The sequence below is a fragment of the Arachis hypogaea genome, chromosome 13 (genome assembly GCF_003086295.3).
Source record: "Arachis hypogaea cultivar Tifrunner chromosome 13, arahy.Tifrunner.gnm2.J5K5, whole genome shotgun sequence".
NCBI lineage: Eukaryota > Viridiplantae > Streptophyta > Magnoliopsida > Fabales > Fabaceae > Arachis > Arachis hypogaea.
Window position 1 is genome coordinate 16776733 of NC_092048.1, and position 21680 is coordinate 16798412.

The window sequence follows — 21680 nt, forward strand, 5'->3', positions numbered from 1 at the left end:
CTTGGTTCAGATTCAGATTCTGAATCAGAATCTGACTCCTCTTGCCTCTGCTTTCTTTTTCTGGAGTCCATTCTGGAAGGCAAACAATGATTATTTAGAACATACTAAAAATACACCCAACGTGATCAACAAAATACACCCAACTCGAAAAAGAAATTACACCCAAGTATGGTACTTACTTTTTTCCCTTTTTGCTGGGGTGTTTTCTTGCTGAATCCTCTGAGTCTTGTTGAGTCTCAGACTCAGAGGTAGAAGTGTCACTGTCAGTAGCTGTTTCTGTCTCCGAAGACGATGTTGGACTCGCCTTCCTTTTTTTTTGTTTTTTTGATTTCTTGTTTTTTTTCTTTTTTTTCTTTTTTTTTCATTTTTTCTCTTGCTCTTGTCTCCGCCATCTTCACAATCCCCTGAAACATGAGATATTTTAGCTAGCAGCATTCAGGTAAATAAAATACAACCAACATATTATGTTTACTTACCAAAATTTCCTCTCTTTCTGCAGTCATTCTTTTCACCAACTGCTCCTTAGTCCAGTTCGCAATCCAAGGCTTTGGTGGTCTTTCAGCCCTCTTCTTGCCTTTGTTTTCTGAAAGATGAAAGTATATTATCATCAGGGCAAAGAGGCAGCCATCAATTGCCTTCTTCTTCTTCTCCTGGTAGTCTGTGATGCCCTTGATTATGAAGGTCAAAACATGTCCCCCCAGTTTCTCTCCGATATGCCGTCCATCTTAAAAATTGGGGCCAGGTGCACGGGTGATATTTTGTTTATCGTCGTTGGCAAAAGGAACGCCATCTGTATGTAGAGGATGAATATCCTCTTAAACATCAGGCGTTCCTCTTCGCTGCCAACGCCGATTTCCATCATTTCATCGGTAAGACTTTTGAGGGTCTTACCCTGGAATCTTCTATAAATTATTTTGTCATCGTCAGAAAGTTGCTTATACTCAACTTTCTCAGGAAACAGATTTCCTACAAAAAGGAAAACAACAAAGTATCAAAATCGGTTCAAACACACCCAAGCATCAACCTTAAATACACCCAAGCATGAACTTAATATACACCTATAATTTTGAGCTAGTTACCTGTTGCATTGATGCCAAGCGCATCACCTATTGTCTTTGGTGTTATTTGGAAAGAACCATATCCTGTCTTCAGTTTGTTCTCCCCAAGTTTAAAGTTGTTTGCCAGTTCCCTTAAGAGTTGGTGATCCACCCTTAGTGGTGGGATGTGCATCAACCCTCCATATCCGAGATCCCTGACAATTGCCTTCTTCTCCTCAGTCATGTTTCTGAACTTATCACTCAGGAGATGTGTGGCACACTTAAGGTCCTTTGTTTGGTTTCTTGCTTCCATTTTGTCTGAAACGAAAAATACACCCAAAGACATCAGTAATATACACCCATATATATGAGTCAGATACACCCATTAATAACAGTAAGATACACCCATAGATATGATTCAGATACACTCATTGATAACAGTGAGATACACCCATAGATATGATTCAGATAAATCCATATATATCAGTCAGGTATCACTCAAACATGCTTCAATATCAAATTAATTGAGATATTAGTAAGATACATGCATATATGAGTCAGATACACCCATTGATAACAGTAAGATACACCTATATGTAAGAATCAGATACACCCATTGATAACAGTGAGATACACCCATTGATATTCAGATACATTCATATATATCAGTCAGATACCAGTCAAACATGCTTCAATATCAAGCCACATTACAAGTTCAAGCAGTATTCACCCCCCAATCTACGGAATAAACCCCCAAAAATCAACAACAATAGCAGGAGAACTTATTACAAGAACGTAGAACGACGTAGAACTTAGAAGAACAACGTAGAACTTGGAAGAACGACGTAGAACTTAGAACAGTGTAACAAAGAAGCAACAATAATAGTAAACCCTAGAAGAACGACGTAGAAGAAAAGTAAAATATACAGTAATCTTAATGAACTTACGTTGAGTGTTGTTGCTTTGTTTTCTCTTCAGATTCTTCACGGAGAGTTTGATGTTGTTTTGATGGAGGTTTCGAACAACGATTTGTATATTTTGAACTTTGATTTTTGCTCGAAAATGGGAGCGTTTCCTTGTTTTCGAAGCGTTTTGAGAAGTGGAAGAAGTGGAAGAGTCTGCCATACGTAACCGTTTGTGTTGAGCGCGTGATTTTGACGCGCCATGTTATGTTTCTTTATGCGCGTGTCTTCGATTTGGGCTGGACCAACTTGGATGCTTGTAAACTTGTATGTGTAGCAGGCCCGTAATCTTATATTCTTATGCAAGTCTAAACTCTCCAAAACATAATTATAATTTAGGTCAAGTAAGTTAATTATGTCATGAATAAAAGCTATGATACTCTCTCCAAAACTTTGGATTGATTTGATCAATGACCAGAGCGTTGTAATTATTTGCTATCAGCTTACAAAATTCATCTACCTTAAGTAAATAATTATTTTCTTTCCTAAAAAGAAAAGCTCTTACAAATAAAGGCCCAAATTAGAAAATGAAGGAAAGTAAACTGCTGCAGGCTGAAACAGAAACAAGAAAGGAGAATGAAGCGACAAGCCACCCTTATGGGCCGGTGCTGCATTCGCCAGCAACTCTCTACACTCGTAGTTGCCGCTGCTGATTTGGTGCTCGCCTCCGACACGCCGGCGGTGGATAATTCAGCACTGTTGTGTGGCTGAAACCCAGTTTGCCCCCCCCCCCCAAAAAAAAAAAAAAAAACCCCCGTAGCATGCATGGGCAGGTTTCGTGTTCCTCGTACGTGCTTCTCCTTTGTTTCTGTGTCTACCGTTTTTCAAAATTCCGTCTTTCACTTGTCGACCGTTACCTTCAAAACCCACTTGGAAGATGGAAACTTTTCATATGCCAAAGAACAATTTGCAACCTTGTGTTCCAATGGGCGTATCAGAGAAGCGTATCACAACTTTGTTTCTTATATATGGTCTGAACCCCGTTTGTTCTCAAATCTCATACAAGCATGCATTCGCACAAAGTCTGTTTCTTTGGGGAAGCAGCTTCATTCTTTGATTATTACTTCTGGCTGTTCCTCGGACAAGTTCGTCTCCAACCATCTCCTCAACCTGTATTCGAAATTTGGGGAGTTTCGAGCTGCAGTCTTACTGTTTGATAGAATGCCTACTAGGAACACCATGTCGTGTAACATCATGATCAAGGCCCATCTTGAAATGGGTAGTTTTGAGAGTGCCAAGAAAATGTTTGATGAAATGCCTGAGAGGAATGTTGCTACTTGGAATGCAATGGTCACTGGCTTGGCCAAGTTTGAAATGAATGAGGAGTCTTTGTTCTTGTTTTCACAGATGAATGAGTTGGGTTTCATGCCGGATGAGTACTCACTGGGCAGTGTGCTTAGGGGATGTGCACACCTGACAGCTTTGTTTGCAGGCCGACAGGTTCATGCTTATGTTATGAAAAGTGGGTTTGAGTCTAATTTGGTTGTCACATGCTCTTTAGCTCACATGTACATTAAAGCTGGAAGCTTAAGTGAAGGAGAGAGATTGATCAGATTGATGCCAAATTGTAATGTGGTTGCTTGGAATACACTTATGTCTGGAAAAGCTCAAAATGGGTGTTTTGAGGGAGTTTTGGATCAATACTGTTTGATGAAAAAGGCAGGTTTTAGACCAGATAAGATTACTTTTGTGACTGTGATCAGTTCATGTTCAGAGTTAGCCACACTTGGTCAAGGGAAGCAAATACATGCTGAAGCAATCAAAGCAGGAGCTAGTTCTATAGTTGACGTAGTTAGCTCATTAGTTAGTATGTACTCTAGATGTGGATCCTTGCAAGACTCTGTGAAAGCTTTTTCGGAAGGCAAACAGCGAGATATTGTATTGTGGAGCTCAATGATTTCCGCTTATGGATTTCATGGTCAAGGGGAAGAAGCTATAAAGCTCTTTAATGGGATGGAACAAGAAAATTTGCCAGGAAATGAAGTTACATTTTTGAGCTTGTTATATGCATGTAGTCATTGTGGATTGAAGGACAAAGGACTTGATTTCTTCGAGTTGATGGTACAAAAGTATGGACTCAAGGCTAGACTAGAACACTATAATTGTGTCGTTGACCTACTAGGTAGGTCTGGCTGTTTGGAAGACGCAGAAGCTATGATACGTTCCATGCCTATGGAACCAGATGCCATTATATGGAAAACACTGTTATCTGCATGTAAGATCCACAAGAATGCAGAAATGGCAAAACGGGTTGCCAAAGAAGTTCTTAGGATCGATCCTCAAGACTCAGCATCATATATTCTTCTTGCCAATATTCATGCTTCTGCTAATAAGTGGCAGGATGTTTCTGAGGTGAGGAAGGCCATGAGAGGCAAGATGTTGAAGAAAGAACCAGGCATAAGTTGGGTAGAAATAAAGAATCAGGTTCACCAGTTCTGTTTGGATGACAAATCCCACCCACAATCTGCAGAGATCAATCGGTATCTGGATGAACTAACTTCAGAAATGAAGATGCGCGGTTATGTCCCGGATACTAGCTCTGTAACGCATGACATGGACAATGAGGAGAAAGAATACAACTTGGCACACCACAGTGAGAAGATGGCAATTGCTTTTGCATTGATGAATTGCCCAGAGGGAATGCCAATAAGGGTGATGAAGAACTTGCGCGTTTGTAGTGATTGCCATGTTGCCATCAAGTACATATCAGAGATAAAAAATTTAGAAATTGTTGTGCGAGATGCTAGCAGGTTTCACCATTTCAAAGATGGTACATGTTCTTGTGGGGATTATTGGTAATGTACAGTTTTTCATTGATCACCATTTCAAGTGTACTTCAGTACTTGAATATACTATGCCCTCCTGTTTATTATTATTTGTAGTTTCCCACTTTCCATGATCTATTTTTGTGTCATTGCTAATTGGGCCAATGACCCATGATTCATATTTCAATTCTGGTAGTATGATACTATAATCTCATGCCACATGCCACAAGATCATTGGCTGAAACTCTCACTTAGATTGGTCTGTCAGGAGGCCTTATATATCTCTTTGGGTAAGGTTTTTAATTTTTTGAATTTTGACAGAAAAACGGTCCATGACTGGTTTGAACCTGCCTCTTTCTTTTTAGCATTAGCTAGCAGGCATGTCTTCTAATGTTCTCTCTCAGGTAGTTTGCAAGGAAAAAGGCATTGGTACATAAAATGGTTTTTTTCTATAAAAAGCTATAATTGCATTCCACCACCAATGGAAGAGTTGCATGTTACACATGGCTAAAGGCTTATATGTATGTGAAGCAGAGAGTAGGTTGATCTGAATATTATTTATGGTTTATTTGAATTTCATAGCTGGTAGGTTCTTGTGTCAGGTTCTAACACAATGCTATATCAAACTCTCACAGATATTTTCCGGTGTCATAAAAAATCAAAGCAAGGAAAGCATCACTTAGCATTAGTGAATGACATTGCATTCAGTCCAATGTATGTGACTTCTTGTTTATAAGTTGCTATTTTGGATTAGGAAACTAACTTTGATGAATTTAACTTCTGTTTTAGGATGAAAGGTGCTTTCGTCACCGGTGATAATGAAGGTTACGTTACCATATGGGATGCTAAAAGAGAAAAATTTTAGTTGAGGTATTTACCTAATTCTGTTTTGCATTTGTATCTAATTAATATTAATATTAGAGCATTGTAATCAATTCATAGCTTTTTCTTGAGGGTGTTTGGATGCACATGTTTCTCTTGCCTTAAACCTTATTCTTCTACCAAATTTGACTATAAATCTCATCTTTCTGTCTTTCTTGGTTATGCACCAAATCACAAGGGGTGCTTAACTCAGCAAGGCAAAATCCTTATTACTCGACACGTTTTATTTGATGTAACCAGGTTCCCTTACTCCACCCTTTTTCCTAATTCCACCCCATCTAAGCCTCAGCAACAATTCCCTCATACACACCTTGTTTTAACACTTCATCCTACCCCATCTATTCCTCCATCACCTTCTGTTGACATATCCCCTCACACTTCATCACAATTTTCTTCCCATAGTCCTACTCAAACTGATTCTAATTCTTCTTCTGATGTGCCCATCTCTGATCCTACCCCTCCTTCTCCTTTTACACCATGTACACCATCTGCTTCTACACCAAGTAACCTCACTCAACCTCATCAAATTATTCACCCTTAGTATTCCAATTCAAGGGATTGAAATCCAATTTGGAAAAACTACTCTTTCACTCAACACTCATCCAATGCAAACCCGTTCAAAATCAGGAATTGCCTAGTGCTGAGGTGCCCAAGTAGTGTTGTGTCCTTATCATACAATCACGAGGGACAACTTATCATCGCTGTAGCATCTAGCCATACATACAAAGCAGCAAAGAGAACGTGAGTAGTTCTTATTTTTATATCTTTTATGAATTTTGTCAAAGTGAATTTTCAACTTGTGTTATCAATGAATAACAATGAAGATCCCACTTCCTATCTTTTACTCATGAGATATAGCTTTTGCTGGCCCGCATGATTAAAGGAACATAGTAATTAAAATTTGGTTATGCTGACTCTGCTGTCTTACATTTTTATCCATTTTCAAATTCAAACCTCTTGCATTTTCATTCTAAATTACTGTGGCATTTAAATAATGTAATCTGGCTACAATTGGGCGAGTAGAAGTCTCTGCTAGCTGCTGTTGTGTCACATTGAAATGAGTTAATAACTTTTTTTTTTTATTTATAAACCTAAAAATGATGTCTTCATTAACTATTATGGAAGCTGAGCATGAAAGTATTTGGCTTTTGACTTAAATATTTATTAGCATCTTTGATATTGACAGAGAAGGGCCTCATGGGATATTCATCCATAAAGGGGACAACGTTGATATTGGATCAGTTTCTGCTGGTAGTAAAAGTTAGGGCCATGGCTCTGGCATATAGAAATGTGTTGTTGACTTGTTGTAGTGCAGTAGGTGACAGGTGGTGGTAGAGGTAACATTTTCTGCAAGGTTATAGGTTGTAGCCTTGTAGGCTTATATGGGGGAAAGATGTTTTGCAAGAGATGACTCCTACACATTTATATAGATGAGATGTTTTGGCTTTTGGGGGAGGAGAAACTTCGTTTGAGGATGAGAGGGAGGGCTCGAGGAAGACCCCATCTCTTCCTCTTATTTTTTTTAGACAACGCAAAACGACCTCGTTTCATTAAAACCAGCGGGTCCTGATTTGGTCCGATCGGCCAGTTTCTAGCCGGTTCAGCAGTTTTGCAAACGGTTTGGAATTGTCGATTTTAATGGTAAACCAAACCGCATTACTGTTCAGTTTGCGGTGGGACTGATCAGACTGACCAATCCGATCCGATTTTCAGAACTACGGTGAAGACAAGGAATATTGCAAACCCTTCAATGAAGAAGGTTCATGCAATTTATGTCCACCCCAAGTCTGACTCAACAACTCATCAATGGCCCAAGACCATCGCCACTAGCACCAAATATGATTGGCCCAACTGGAAGTGATCCGAGTGCAAAAAGTGGATCAAGTGCAAAAATAGAGGTGGATCAAAATTAGCAAATGGAGGTGGATCAAGAGTTGCACCTCAGAAATAGTGGCATCTATGGTATTCAGACCGTTGTTTGTACTGAAATGTGACTTTGGTGTTATGTTTAGGCCTTTATTTTCATGACAAGCATAGACTTGTGTGGTTGGTTTTTTTGGATTTCATATGTGACTTTGGTGTTTTGATTTAGGCCTCTGTTTTGATGGCAATGGTAGATTTGTTGTTTGATATTTTGTAATGTAAATTGTAATTTGGTATTTAGGTCTGTCTTGATGATTTCTATTTCAGCAGGTTTTTAATGATAATTTCTAATTATGCGTTACTTATTGCCCACCCAATTGTTGATCAAAGTGTTGATTATTGTGAATTTGCAATCAATTGTTGATTGCACTGGACTTGTTTTGGAACTAACACTTTAAAGTTTAAACATAGATTTGTATTCCATATTCATGCAAATGAAAGTTACAAAACAACCCTAGTACATATTTTCATTTCTTCTATTTACAGAGCATTACAATTACTTATGAAAAGTGTAAATAAACAACCACAAAATATAGATTTGCATTCCTAAGCAAACATACTGCACTCATTGTCTAATGCTCTTCAATTTTTCATTAATCTCATCAATTATTTTCAACATCTTTTTCACCTCATCTTTAGCCTTTGAACCCAAAGCAAATTCCTCTACCTTGTTTTTACCTCGTTTCTTCCATTTGCTTTTTTCATTCTTATCTTAAATTTTTCAATTTTTTTCAACATCACCAACTTCATCGGTCCAAATAAAATAATTGCATCTCAAATCAACCTGCTGCATTTATTCATCAATGAACAATTTAAACCATTTCAATAAGTTGTATAGTATTTATCATCATAAATAGAATAAGAAATCATATACCTCCCATAATAATGGACAACAAAAAAATGATCTCCATAGGTTCCATTCTGTTGTAAATTTAGTACCATTACATCAAATCCATGCAAACACTTGCCATTGTTATAGTTGAACTTCTTCTTCTTCCTATTCTTCGATGTATAAGAGGAGCCACCACAAATACTCATACAAGATTCGATATATTTTTCCTTTGTTGAGATTATAACATTTTTGTACCTTAAGGTTTATAAATTCCAATATAAACTTACACAAAGAAGATGTTGAAGATTTTACTTTATCATTTAATTTTTTATTTATTTTTATTTGCTAAATCCATATCACACAATACATAAAGTCACCATGGCAAATATTATGCCACCTATTAGCCACTACTAACAAAAACGTTAATGAGATCATAAAAAGGTAGAATGATTAATTGGGTGTGATATTAATATGTACACATGATCATTAAAATATAAGAGTATATATTTGTTCACCGTAAAAAAATTTATGTTTACTTTTGTCTATTCTTTCAAAAATAAATTAACTAATTATTGAGCATTAAAATGTTAAGGAATAATTTTAAAATTTATTTAAATATTAAGAATAAAATTAAATCAAATAAAAAATTAAAAATAATTTAAAAAATTAAAAATATTAAGAGAAAATATATTTGACAAAAAAAAATTCTAAATCATTTGAACTCACTCTAGCTCCCCCCTACCTTTGGCTCTTGTTGATTGGAACCAACAACGAAAGCGGCTCGACTAACAGGCATAACTGCCTGTTTCAGAAATCGCTTTTGGATCGTTGAACCGGTTGGAAATCTCCCGGTCGAACCGAACGAGATCTGGTCGGTTTTTGCTTTTAGCAAGAAACGACGTCGTTTCGCTCAATTAAAAAATTACCCCAAAGCACTCTGCCACTGCCACTCTCAGAGCTCCTCCGGTCCTCCCTCGCTCCTTCAGAATCGCATCACTTCCTCCGTCCAGCCACCGCCGTCCCCACTACGGTCGTCTCCGCCACTGCTCGAAGCCGCCGTCCACACTGCAAGTTGTGTCGCATCGTTCCTCCGTCGCGAATCCGCTGTTCCGCCGCGCCGGCTCTGTTCCACCGCGCTCCAGCCCTTCTCTGCTCCAGTTCCGCCACGCTCCACCTCCTCTGCTCCAGTTCCGCTGCACTCCACCTGCCTCTGCTCCAGTTCCGCTGCGCTCCACCCTCTTCCGCTCCAGTACCTCGCACACCACCCTCCTCTGCTCCAGTACCGTGGCACACCACCCTCCTCGGCTCCAGTTCCGCGGCAGTCCAGGCCATCTCTTCTCCAGTTCTGCCGCGTCCAGCCTTCCCTCGTACTCCCTCACCTCTGTGCTCTAGAAGGTATTTTTTTTACTGTAATTGTTGTTTTAATTGGTTTAGGATTGTTAATCTGTGATTTTTCTTCTTGTGTTGTTGTCATTACTGTGGTTGTTGATGATGTTCTTGATTCTGTTGTCTTTAATTTCTTTTTTGGTTTTTAGGGTGATTTTCTTTGATTCTGATATGTTGCTGTTAATTTCTTCAAGTATTTGTTGTCGTTGAGATTATTGGGTTGCTGTATTTTTGTTCTTTAATTTCTTGCTTATTGTATTGAGTTTTCTTAGGTTTCTTGTGTTTATTGTTGTTGCTGATTACTGCTAATGGTTCTTGATGGTTCTAATTGTTGATGTTTGTTTACTATTGTTTGTTGACTTTGTTCTTATGGTTCTTGGTTTTTTTTTTTCATGAAGTGCTGTTTGTTTGCTTTGCTGCTGTTTTTGCATTCTTATGCTTTGTGCAAGTTAATTTATGTTTTATTACTTAGATTTTTTTTTTTTAATTATTTTTTTTTAAAATAAGAACTCAACACAATAAAGTGGAGCGATCATAGCTAGTCAATCAAGAATATATAAAACCTAAATAAGAAAGCGGCACAATAAATACAAAAAGGTCCCCATGTCATCTCCGACAGAGCCATCAACAATAAGAGGGATCAACACCTCTCCACTCATTAACGCTCGTCACGGTTATGTTGATAACTTCTTCAACACCTCGGCTATGATTCTGGAAAATCCTTCTATTCCTTTCCATCCATATATTCCAAATGACCGCACAAAAATACCTTAGTCGCTGCTTACGATTTTCCTTACTCCTTGGTTCCTCTGTCCAACTGAGATAGTGCTCTTTCAACGAATCCGGATAAGACCATTGAAAGCCAAACCTTGATATCCAAGCACTTTACACCTGCCAAGCAAATGCACAGCCGAAAAACAAGTGATATACATGTTCCAATTCGTTATTACATAACACACATACAGTGTCTTCCTGTCTGATAAGTCCAAATCGGCTTAGCCTTTCCTTAGTGTTTACTCTGCCTATTAAAACAAACCAAGCAAATAGCTCCACTCGTGGTGGCACCAAACCTTTCCAAACGGTACTTGTGAAGCTGTAGCTGGCCACCTCCTCTGGAAGCATTTCAACCTGCAACACCTGCACAAATGAGTTAGTTGAAAAGACACCTTGCTTATCATATTTCCAAAGCACTCTATCCTCTCTGTGATTCACTAATTTCACTGGTCTCAAAGACTCATGTAACTGACTCAGAAGCTCTAATTCCCACTGAAAAAGCTCTCGCCTCCATTGGAAATTCCAAATCCACTCTATCCCATACCATAACCCACAATCCCTAATTACAGATCCACACTGGTTTGAAATAGAGAAAAGCCTCGGAAACCGGTCTTTCAGAGATCCACATAGTAACCAAACATCCTCCCAGAATTGAGTCCGTCACCCATCACCAATTTTCATGGACATCCCTGTAACCGTCTTATCCCTTATACGTTCATTCATGATGTTTAACTGGCAAATATCCTTCCAGGGACCTCCTCTCGTAGGTAGTGCTTGAGTTGACAGTAGCTCATTGGGATTCATGTTATTACATGAACATACAATTTTCTTCTACAGCGGGCACTCCTCCTTAGCAAACTGCCACCACCACTTGAACAACAATGCTGAGTTTCGAATCATAGCATCGCCAACTCCCAAGCCACCTAGTTTTTTTTGGAGCCTGCACAATTTCCCACCTAACTAATGCCATACCATTCCTACCATCTTCCTTACTCCACAGGAATCTTCTCTGCAGTGAAATCAACCTTGCAGCAACAGCTTTCGGCATCTTGAATAAACTCAAATAATATACTGGCAAACTGTTTAAGACTGATTTGATAAGCACCAACTTTCCAGCTTTGTTTAGCACCTTAACTTTCCATAAACTGAGTTTCTCCTCCACTTTGTCCATAATAGGCTTCCAAGTCTTCACCAACCTCGGGTTCGCTCCTAAGGAGATCCCAAGGTATTTAACTGGGAGAGTGTCCCCCTTACAGCCCAGAAGGTTACACATACGCTGGAGCCACTGCTCGTCACAATTAATCGATATCAAACTTGACTTATCAAAATTAATACAGAGGCCTGACATCAACTCAAAACATCGCAAAAGGTGTTTGTAATTCTTGATAGTCTCCTCTTCTGGTGGGCAAAACAGAATAGTATCATCAGCAAACTGAAGGTGCGACAGTTCTATTCTATCCCTCCCCACCAACAACGGTGATATACGCCCGTTCCTGATCGCCTCTCCAATCATTCGATGCAGTACATCCACCACCAGTACAAATAAAAAGGGAGAAAGTGGGTCACCTTGTCTCAAGCCCCTTTCCATTTTGAAAGGTTTAGATGGCGAACCATTTACCAGAACTGACATAGATGCAGTGGTCACACACTCCATAACCCATGCTCTCCATTTATGCCCGAATCCCATCTTGTGTAGCACAATGTCCACAAAATTCCATTTGACTCGGTCGTATGCTTTATGAAAATCTAGCTTGATTATTGCCGCTTCTGTATTTCTCTGTTTAAGCCAGTTAACTATTTTACATGCAATAAGTGCCCCATCGTGTATTTTCCTTCCCTTGACAAACGCACTCTGCGTCTCCCCTACTAATCCTGACATCACTGATCTCATCCTCCTGACTAGCACCTTCGAGATGACCTTGTAGACGCACCCGACCATACTAATAGGTCTCAAGTCTTTGATCTTCTTTGCACCGATGAATTTTGGAGCCAATGCCACCCAAGTAATATTGCTATCAGTCGGTAACCTGGAAGAATTAAAAAATCCCATCACTGCTGCCGTAAATTCAGGTCCAATCTCATCCCAACACCTCTTAATGAAGTTCATGTTGTACCCATCACAACCTGACGCCTTAAAAGACTCACAGTCCCACACAGTCTCCCTGATCTCCTCAGCCGAGGGCAGCATCTCTAAGGTCACAGCATCTTCCTCAGCTATCTTTTCCACCATACCATCTCTAAAACCCATCAATGGGGTAGCTTCCTGATGATATAATTCCTTGTAGAACTCTCTGATAGCTATCTTGATTCTCGCTTGATTCCTGATTGATCTACCATTTATCACCAGTGCATCAATCATATTGTTTCGTCTTCTTGCTGAAGCCATATTATGAAAGTACCTTGTATTTTTGTCCATGTCCTTCGCGTGCCGAGACCGAGACATCTGTTTCCAATGCATTTCCTTCCTTATGTACCATCTCTCACAACAATTAACCAACGCCTTTCTTCTAGCCTTCGTCGTGGCATCATAAACTCCATTGCTGACCATATCATCAACCCTCCTGATCTCTTCCTCAAACTTTGTGATTTTATTATCCATCTCACCAAAATTAGCTATCTTTTTTAATTATTGTAGTTAACTTGTTATTACTGTGATTCTGTTATGTTGATTGATTATGTTGATTCTGTTATGTTGATTCATGTCTTTGTTATTTTTCTTTTTCAATTTTTTACTGTGATTTTCTACTCAGGTTGTTACTGTGATTTTTCTGTTGTTATTGGGTTATTGGATTTTTTATTCAGGTCTTATTTTTGTTAATTTGTTAAATTGTTGAGTTGCTGGGTTTTAATTTGCTGGATTGAGATTGGGATTGTTCTTGTTATTTGTTATTGGATTGTTGGATTTTTTATTCAGGCTTTGTTTCTGTTAATTTGCTAAGTGTGTTTCTCCATACTTTTTTTATTTATTATTTTATTATAAAACGGTTATTTCGGTTGAATTACGATTGAACTAATTGAACCAGTAAACCAATAAATCAGTAACTAGTGGTTTGGTGATTGGTTCGGTTTCCAGTAGGAGTGTTCGCGGTGCGGTTTGGATTGGATGACTTTCAAAAAAAAATCTGATCCGATCCGATCCAATTTCAAGCGGTTTGGATTGGATTGGATTGGTGGTTTTGTAAATTAAAAAAATCAAATACATATAACAAGTCGCAACATTAAATTTTAAATAATCAACGATGACATAACAAGTCTCAACAACATTTTAAGAAGCCAACAATAACATAACAATAGAAATAAAATTATAAGTTAGTTAAAATAAATAAATAAATAACATTTTGGACATAAAATATTTATTAAATAATAATAATACATGAATAATATAAAGTTGTATAACAAATTGAACATGTTATAAGTATAATTGTAAATATAATGATAAAATAATAATATTATAGCACATTGTGTGGTTTGGATTCGATTGGATCGGTTATGGAAAGTAGATCCGAAATTCGATCCGATTCAGCGGTTTACAAAAAATAGAATCCAATCAAATTCGAATTAGATTGGATTGGATGAGTGGTTTAATTTGGATCGTTTTCGATTTGAACACCCCTATTTTCCAGAACCTTGCTACTACCTTCCTCTTCTCCCCTTCCTTCCCCTTTTCTGTCTTCCAACTCCGGCGGAGCCGCCGCCACCGGTATTGTTGCTCTGTTCTCCATATTTCTGCTCCATCCAACTCTTGCATCGCCACCTGCATCTCTGCCACCTCTGGCTGCTGCAAGCGTCTCTTCCCGCCAGCGTCTGTACCCGCCCACGCTGCCGCTAGCGTCTCTACTCGCCTCTCTTCTCTCCTCTCCGACCACATCTCTGCTTGCATCTTTTCCCGTGTCTGCCCACCTTCTCTGCCGTGGTTGCTGCCTTCCCTGGTTAAGACTTACTGCTCTCTCAATTTCTGCATTGGATTTGCTTCATGATTTATGGATTTGTGTTTATCCTAATGAATAAGAAGGTTTTGTTAATGTGATTTATTTATCCTAATTAATATTAAGTTTGCTATGGCTAGTTGTTTTGTTTAACCTTCTTTTAACAATCTTGCCTTTGCCTTTTAATTTTCTTTTTTCTGAGTTGCTGTTTAACTTTCCTTTAACAAAATAGTTGACCAAGAACCTACAAAATGTCATTTTAATTTTATTTTAGTTTTGAACTTTGATCTGTTGAACTTTGAATGTAAATTGTAAAATTTTAATGATGACAAATTATTATATGAGTAGTGAAATTTCGAATTTTATTGTCATTGATTCATTGAATTTAGATATTAAAGAAAGTGATTCACTGACCGGTCCAATTCTCACAACCTTGGTAAATATATTGTTTTGCTTGTTATGTAAATATAAAAGATGATTACTTTTGGCTTCGTCATATTCTTTTATCCTATGTGTTATCAAGTTGTTTGTATGTTGTGTAGATATTTTGTTTTGTATGTTGTATGAATATAAGAAGTGATTAATTTTTAATCACATTCTCTAATGTGCTATCAAGTTGATTTTATGTTTTTGCATTCTCTGCACATGCTTTACTTTTTCTAAGTTTTGTGTTTACTAACATTTTTAAATTTCAATTAAATTTCTATTACTTTTATCAGATACCTCTTCTCAAGTAAAGACTCTTGACACTTGTGAAGCATTGAAGCATGTAGTAATCTCCTGTTAAGAAGAAAGAGGATGTCTCTGTCCGCTATGAGTTGTTCAATTCTCCCAACTACTGTATTCTCCATTCCCTTCCCTTCTTCCAAAGCCACCATTTCAATCAACTCTACCACTACCACCTTAGTCTCCAAGTCAGCAGCAGCAACATCCAAACACATATGGACAAGAACAGTCCAACTCCATCCACGTGGCAGAACCCGGTACAAAGACCAAACGTTCTTGGACCACGCTGTGGACATGGATGAGCTGATATCTTCGATCAGACAGACCCAAAATGCGGAGGAGCTTTATGCCCTCATGTCTCCTTACAATGGCAGGCAGCTCTCTATGCGTTTCATGGTTTCTCTCCTTTCTCGGGAGCCAGACTGGCAACGCTCCCTTGCCTTGCTTGATTGGATCAATGACACGGCTCTCTATTCTCCTTCAGTCTTCGCCTACAATGTCGTTATTCGCAATGTTCTACGCGCCAAGCAGTGGCAAGTTGCACACGGCCTGTTCGACGAAATGCGCCAGAGAGGCCTTGCCCCAGACAGGTACACCTATTCAACTCTGATTACTCAGTTTGGTAAGAATGGCATGTTTGATTCGGCCTTGTTCTGGCTCCAGCAAATGGAGCAGGACAATGTGTCTGGTGATCTTGTCTTGTATAGCAACTTGATTGAGCTTTCTCGAAAATTGCGTGATTACACCAAGGCGATTTCGATATTCATGAGGTTGAAGAACGCTAACATTACGCCTGACCTGGTAGCTTATAACACCATGATTAATGTGTTTGGAAAGGCTAAGTTGTTCCGTGAGGCTCGCCTCCTCATTCAGGAGATGAAGGGTAATGGTGTCCGCCCGGATACGGTGAGTTACTCGACGTTGCTCGTGATGTATGTTGAGAACCAGAAGTTTGTTGAGGCACTCTCGGTATTCTCGGAGATGAATGAAGAGAAGTGCCCGCTTGATCTGACGACTTGCAATATTATGATTGATGTTTATGGCCAGCTTGACATGGCCAAGGAAGCTGATCGGCTGTTCTGGAGCATGAGGAAGATGGCAATCGAACCCAATGTGGTCAGTTACAATACACTCTTGAGGGTCTATGGAGAAGCTGAGCTGTTTGGGGAAGCCATCCATCTATTTCGTTTGATGCAGAGGAAGGGTGTGGAACAGAATGTTGTCACATACAACACCATGATTAAGATCTATGGCAAGTCTCTCGAGCATGAGAAGGCAACGAATCTCATTCAAGAGATGCAGAGCAGAGGTATTGAACCAAATGCCATCACTTATTCCACGATAATATCTATCTGGGGAAAGGCAGGGAAGTTGGATAGGGCAGCCATGTTATTTCAGAAGTTAAGGAGCTCAGGAGTTGAAATTGATCAAGTTCTTTACCAAACAATGATTGTTGCTTACGAGAAAGCAGGTTTAGTTGCTCATGCCAAGCGTCTGCTTCACGAGCTTAGGCATCCAGAGAACATTCCTAGGGAGACTGCGATTGCAATCCTTGCGAGGGCTGGTAGAATTGAAGAGGCTACATGGGTTTTCCGGCAGGCTTTTGATGCTGGAGAGGTGAAGGATATATCTTTGTTTGGGTGTATGATTGATCTTTTCTCAAGGAACAAAAGGCATGCAAATGTTGTTGAAGTGTTTGAGAAGATGAGAGAGGTGGGATACTTTCCTGATTCTAATGTTATTGCTCTTGTGCTGAATGCTTTTGGGAAGCTACGTGAATTTGAGAAAGCAGATGCTTTATATAGAGAGATGCATGAAGAAGGGTGTGTTTTTCCTGATGAAGTTCATTTCCAGATGCTCAGTCTATATGGAGCAAGAAAGGATTTCACAACAGTAGAGTCATTGTTTGAGAAGTTGGATTCCAATCCCAACATCAACAAAAAGGAGTTGCATCTTGTTGTTTCCAGCATTTATGAAAGAGCAGATAGACTTAATGATGCTTCTCGAATCATGAACAGGTTGAATAAAAAAATCATAAGAAATCATGACGATACTTAGAGAAGTTTGCATCTGCTTTCCCTAATCCCTATGTAACTTGTATAGTGATGAACATTCTTTTGCCCTTGACCATGCATAAAAACTGTAATCGGAAAATCTCTCTATAATGAGGTGCATCATGTAGATATGATATATTATTATGTTTTGGTGCAATAATTGTTTTATATATGCATATAAATGGAGCAGTGCTTCTTCATTGCAGATTGTTGAGCCAGTTTCAAGTCAATTTTTGAGCTTTTCTGGTAGTTTGATTGTTTTGCTGGTATAACTGAAAATATTTTGTGTGCTCCACCTGTAGCAACTGTCAATCAATTTTAATAAAATTCGTAGCTGATCTAGTAGTTTAGGTGTGGTTTAATTGGAAATCCTAAGCTCCAGATTGAAGTTATGGGTGAAAGAAATACGGAAAGTGACATGGAGAATCATTTTCAACTCATGGTAAAATTTATTCTTTCATTAACTTTGTTCGGATATAGTTGAACATATTCTCCTCCTTTTCTCTCCCATTTGCCCTCACTTTGCTGCAACATATATTTGTTTTATGAAATTTCATATTTTATTTTCTAGCATCCCCTAATGGATCACTTCTTCACCCCACTGATTTGGTACTGCTATAATATGATGAAGGTAAAGTTCATGGAGGTACTAGATTGAAGCTGAATGGTTGTAGATTTATTTATATATATAGTTCATTCTGGTTTTGAATATTGATATATCTGTACTTTGTGTATAACAGCAGTTATTCACTTCGTATGTTGGTTTATTGAAGAACCTTCAAATGGTTGTTTCATGTGTGCTGAAGTATGTACTTTCAAACCATCAGCTAGCAAGTAAAATACCAGAGTTTTCCCCATGATTGCATCAATGTATAAGTTCCTTTTTTTCTATTCTTGACGATGGATTTATTAATTATTGTTTTTGCTTAATTGTTTGATTGTTTGATTGTTTGAGAAATCAAGGTGCTGTGTTTGGTGGGATGCTAGTGTGTTCATGGAACCTACAACAAAGCAAAAAATATCAAGTATGTCAACTTTCTTTACCAATGCAGATAAAATAATTTCTACAACTTGAAGTATGGTTTAGCTTTGCTTGCTGTCATGACGGGACAAATCTAACTTGTCTTTACTTCTATATATGGTAGCCAAGGTTGTTTCAACCAACTGGTAAGGATGCTTATATTACAAATGCTTTACAAACATTCTTCATTGGTATCCATGCCTTACATAAATCCTTTTCAGTTGTTTCTTTGAAAAAAAGTTAATGACAATAATAATTAATAAGACATTCTTTTATGATCATGTCAATTTCATTTAGTATGCTTTGTTCTTGTTGCTAATCTGAGATTAGTCTTTTATCAAATGGAACTATATCTTGATAAAGAATTGTCTTGAATGTAAAAAAACCAGAGTTGGGATGTCTAAATAATGGATTGAATAAATGAAACAAGTGGTTGTGTAAGTTTATTTCAATTATCCAAGATATTACTACTGAGTCAATGTAATTTTCGTTCATATAAATTTGCATGGAGCCAAGGTTTTATTTTTACCTATTGATGCTTCAGGTGTTTATTATTAGAAACATATTGTGGAATGTGGATATATATTTAAATAACTTTTTCCTTGTTCTGGAAATGGCAAAACTTGAATTATATGAAATGCTTAGTTGTATCTGTGTTATTCTCACAAGTAGTGAAATGCAATGAGTTATAATGATGTATATGCTGGTGTAAAGGTTTTCTTTGTGTCCAGTTTATTATTCTTAACTTCACCTTTCCAAAAATCGAATTCAATGTAAACCTGGAAAGAGAAAATATATGGTTAGAGAGATAGAACTTAATGAAACAAGAGAATAGTAAGAGAGAATGTGAAATTAGGGAGAGAGCTAATCATGCATTGTTTGTATCCGTGAATGTTTTCTTTTGATGAATGTGAACATGCCCATGCTAAATTGTTGTTGTTGTTTTTTTTTTTTTTTGGATTATGGTACAAAATCATGTCATGTAATTTGCTTTCACATTCTTTAACTCTCTAGCCAAGGTCCTCAGCCCCTCCCCATTAGAGACCAGTAGCGGCGGACGGTGAAGGGAGACACTGCGGCTTGGAGAAAAGGATGTTTAAACAAATAATATATATTAATGTTTATTGCAAATAAGTCACTTATCTAAATTTTCATTTCAGCTTGCTAAAACTTCTTCCTATTGTCACAGTGATTGAAGAACTTAAATGTGTCTTTATCTATGAATATTTCATCTCTTAAGTAGCTTAAACTTATAGTTTGAAAAACAGATCTAGAGAATTGAAACTTATAGTTTGTAATAGCATGCGCTGAAGTTTTTGTGGTGGCTGATGGAATGGACAGCGGAAATGTAGTAAGATAGTAACATTGCCTAATTGAGTGTCCCTGATGCAGATAGTGATGCTGTAAATATACATATTACATATTTCAAGCACCCAAATTACCCTTATATTTGGAGAAAGTTAAATAACCATTGTAATATTAAAGTTGTCAACACATCTCATAAGTTTGTCATCTATTCATCTTGATGGTTTTATGTTTGATGTTGAAATATTTTCCGTGTGACCTATTTGTACCATGACTGCATGTTGCAGAAGTACTTTGTAATTTCCAAGGTGTTTTGAAAAGATTAGGTTAATTTGGTGAATTAACAAAAATAAAAAGGGATAGAATAGAAGTGAACAAGCCATAATGCATATAAGTTAATTTGGTGAAATTAACCATTATTTTTTGAATTTCCAACCGTGGTGTTGTTGAGCAAACAAAACCTGTGTTATTTTCACTTTAGCAACTATGCTTTTTATAAACATGTTAAATAACTAAAATAAGAGATGGTAGAATGATGGATGGTTATTTGAGTTAAATGAAGAATACATTTAGTTTTACTTAATAAAATAAAAATTTAATTTTAATGTAATATTAGTGTAAAATAGTTTTACACGTACATCTTATTATATTAGTAAAAATAATCATCTAAAAGACCAGATGTAATTAAATGATTGTATAAAATATTTTATATTTTCAACGTATTAAAATTAGACTCAAATAATATTAAAATAAATCATTTGTTAAGATAAAACTCGAAATTAAAATCCATTTAAATGCAATTTTAAAAGAGCAATTGTATTTCTTATTTATTTATTTATCAGCAGTATTATATGATTAGTAAATATTATTATTTTTTGTTAATATTTGGCCAATAATAATAAATACTTATATTGAAGGTTGTGGTAGGCTTAGAGAAGGGGAGTTGAATCTATGCCTTTATTTAATGTTACTAAAATGACCCTTTTAAACAAACTTTTAATTCTGATTCTGTTTGAACTCAGCAGCGAAAATTTATGAAACAATTTATTTTTGTCTCATGAATATCAGAAAACAGAACACAGTAGAGAAGAGATAAGCTTACACCAGCATGTATCCTGGTTCGGTTGCCTTGTGCTATGCAACCTACATCCAGTCTCCTTCACAATAATGGAGGAATTTCCATTATAGTTAAAAGTATTACATACACTAATTCCACAGTATTGACACAATCCTTTCACACTCAAGTTCTAACTTAACTTGACATTGGCTATGCTAATACCTAACTATTTCACTCTTAGTGCTAACCCAACTAAAAAAGTGATACCTCATAGGTACAAGATACAAGACATGAACATATCTAAAAAAATATGAAATAAACTCTAGCCTTTTCTCTCAAGTGTTTCACTCAACCTTTTTCTACTCATGACTTTTACTTGAACTCTCTCAATATGTCTTTTCTCTCAAGAAATCACAGAAAGATAAACATCAAAAAGTACATTACAATCTGTAAAATATGAATGAGATTGACTTCATCAACAGCCTCTTCGCTATGTGCAAAACCAGATTTGCAAACCTTAGATATAGTTCTTCAGTATTAGCCGAATGCTTCTTTGAAAGAAAGCATTATCCAAGTAGAGGAACTTCTTTGCAGAACTCAACTCACCAAACTCTGATTTTCTCTCCTTGCTTCTGAATGAGCAGAAAGTCTTCTTTTATCTCCTTGCATGTTGCTGAGTTCATCTTCCTAGGTCAACTTCTTGAGCCTTGAGCTTCACCAACCCACAAACTCACTTTTTCTCAGAGTAGAAACTTTGCTTCTGACTTCTCCATCTTGACCGAAAGCCATAAATCTGCAACCACAAGAGTCTTTTAATGGTCAACTTGATCTGAGCCCTTGAAAACCAACTTGGTTCCCAAGACATGTTTGAGATCGTGGATTTACAGCAGAGAGGAACAGAAATCTTCTTTTCCATATAGCTCAAAACGGAGTGGCAGAGAGTTGAAGATAAAGAGAAGAAAGTGTGTTGCATGTAAAAGGAAATGGATTACCTTTAACCTAAGCTTGATATGGTTTTGATTTTCTGATT

General features: G+C 37.4%; 2 protein-coding genes and 1 long non-coding RNA gene across 21 annotated transcripts; all 3 read left to right on the top strand.

Moving 5' to 3' along the window:
- The first annotated feature begins 2475 nt into the window (after positions 1-2475).
- LOC112737485 (pentatricopeptide repeat-containing protein At2g41080) lies at positions 2476-7870 on the top strand. 18 transcript variants are annotated; one of them, XM_072211313.1, is made up of 5 exons: positions 2479-5301; positions 5400-5478; positions 5554-5634; positions 5887-6387; positions 6833-7870. In XM_072211313.1, exon 1 carries the CDS (start codon positions 2765-2767, stop codon positions 4796-4798), a length of 2034 nt encoding a protein of 677 aa, XP_072067414.1. In that variant the 5' UTR covers positions 2479-2764; the 3' UTR covers positions 4799-5301; positions 5400-5478; positions 5554-5634; positions 5887-6387; positions 6833-7870. The 18 variants fall into 18 exon arrangements, with proteins under 18 accessions (XP_072067405.1, XP_072067406.1, XP_072067404.1 ...); XM_072211314.1 differs by having other exon boundaries at positions 2479-5285; XM_072211304.1 differs by lacking the exon at positions 5400-5478 and having other exon boundaries at positions 2476-4794.
- A 1245-nt stretch (positions 7871-9115) lies between these two features.
- On the top strand, positions 9116-17472 carry LOC112737486 (uncharacterized). Of its 2 annotated transcripts, none has more exons than XM_025787404.3 (2): positions 9116-9796; positions 15207-17472. In XM_025787404.3, the coding sequence occupies exon 2, from the start codon at positions 15286-15288 to the stop codon at positions 17269-17271; it is 1986 nt and encodes a 661-aa protein (XP_025643189.1). In that variant the 5' UTR covers positions 9116-9796; positions 15207-15285; the 3' UTR covers positions 17272-17472. The 2 variants fall into 2 exon arrangements, with proteins under 2 accessions (XP_025643189.1, XP_025643190.1); XM_025787405.3 differs by lacking the exon at positions 9116-9796 and adding an exon at positions 14122-14490.
- Position 17473: 1 nt separating this feature from the next.
- On the top strand, positions 17474-19837 carry LOC140177868 (uncharacterized). The gene is made up of 5 exons (XR_011869409.1): positions 17474-17709; positions 17839-17898; positions 18008-18137; positions 18231-18434; positions 19303-19837. It is a non-coding gene; the product is annotated as an uncharacterized lncRNA (long non-coding RNA).
- The last annotated feature ends 1843 nt before the right edge of the window (positions 19838-21680 follow it).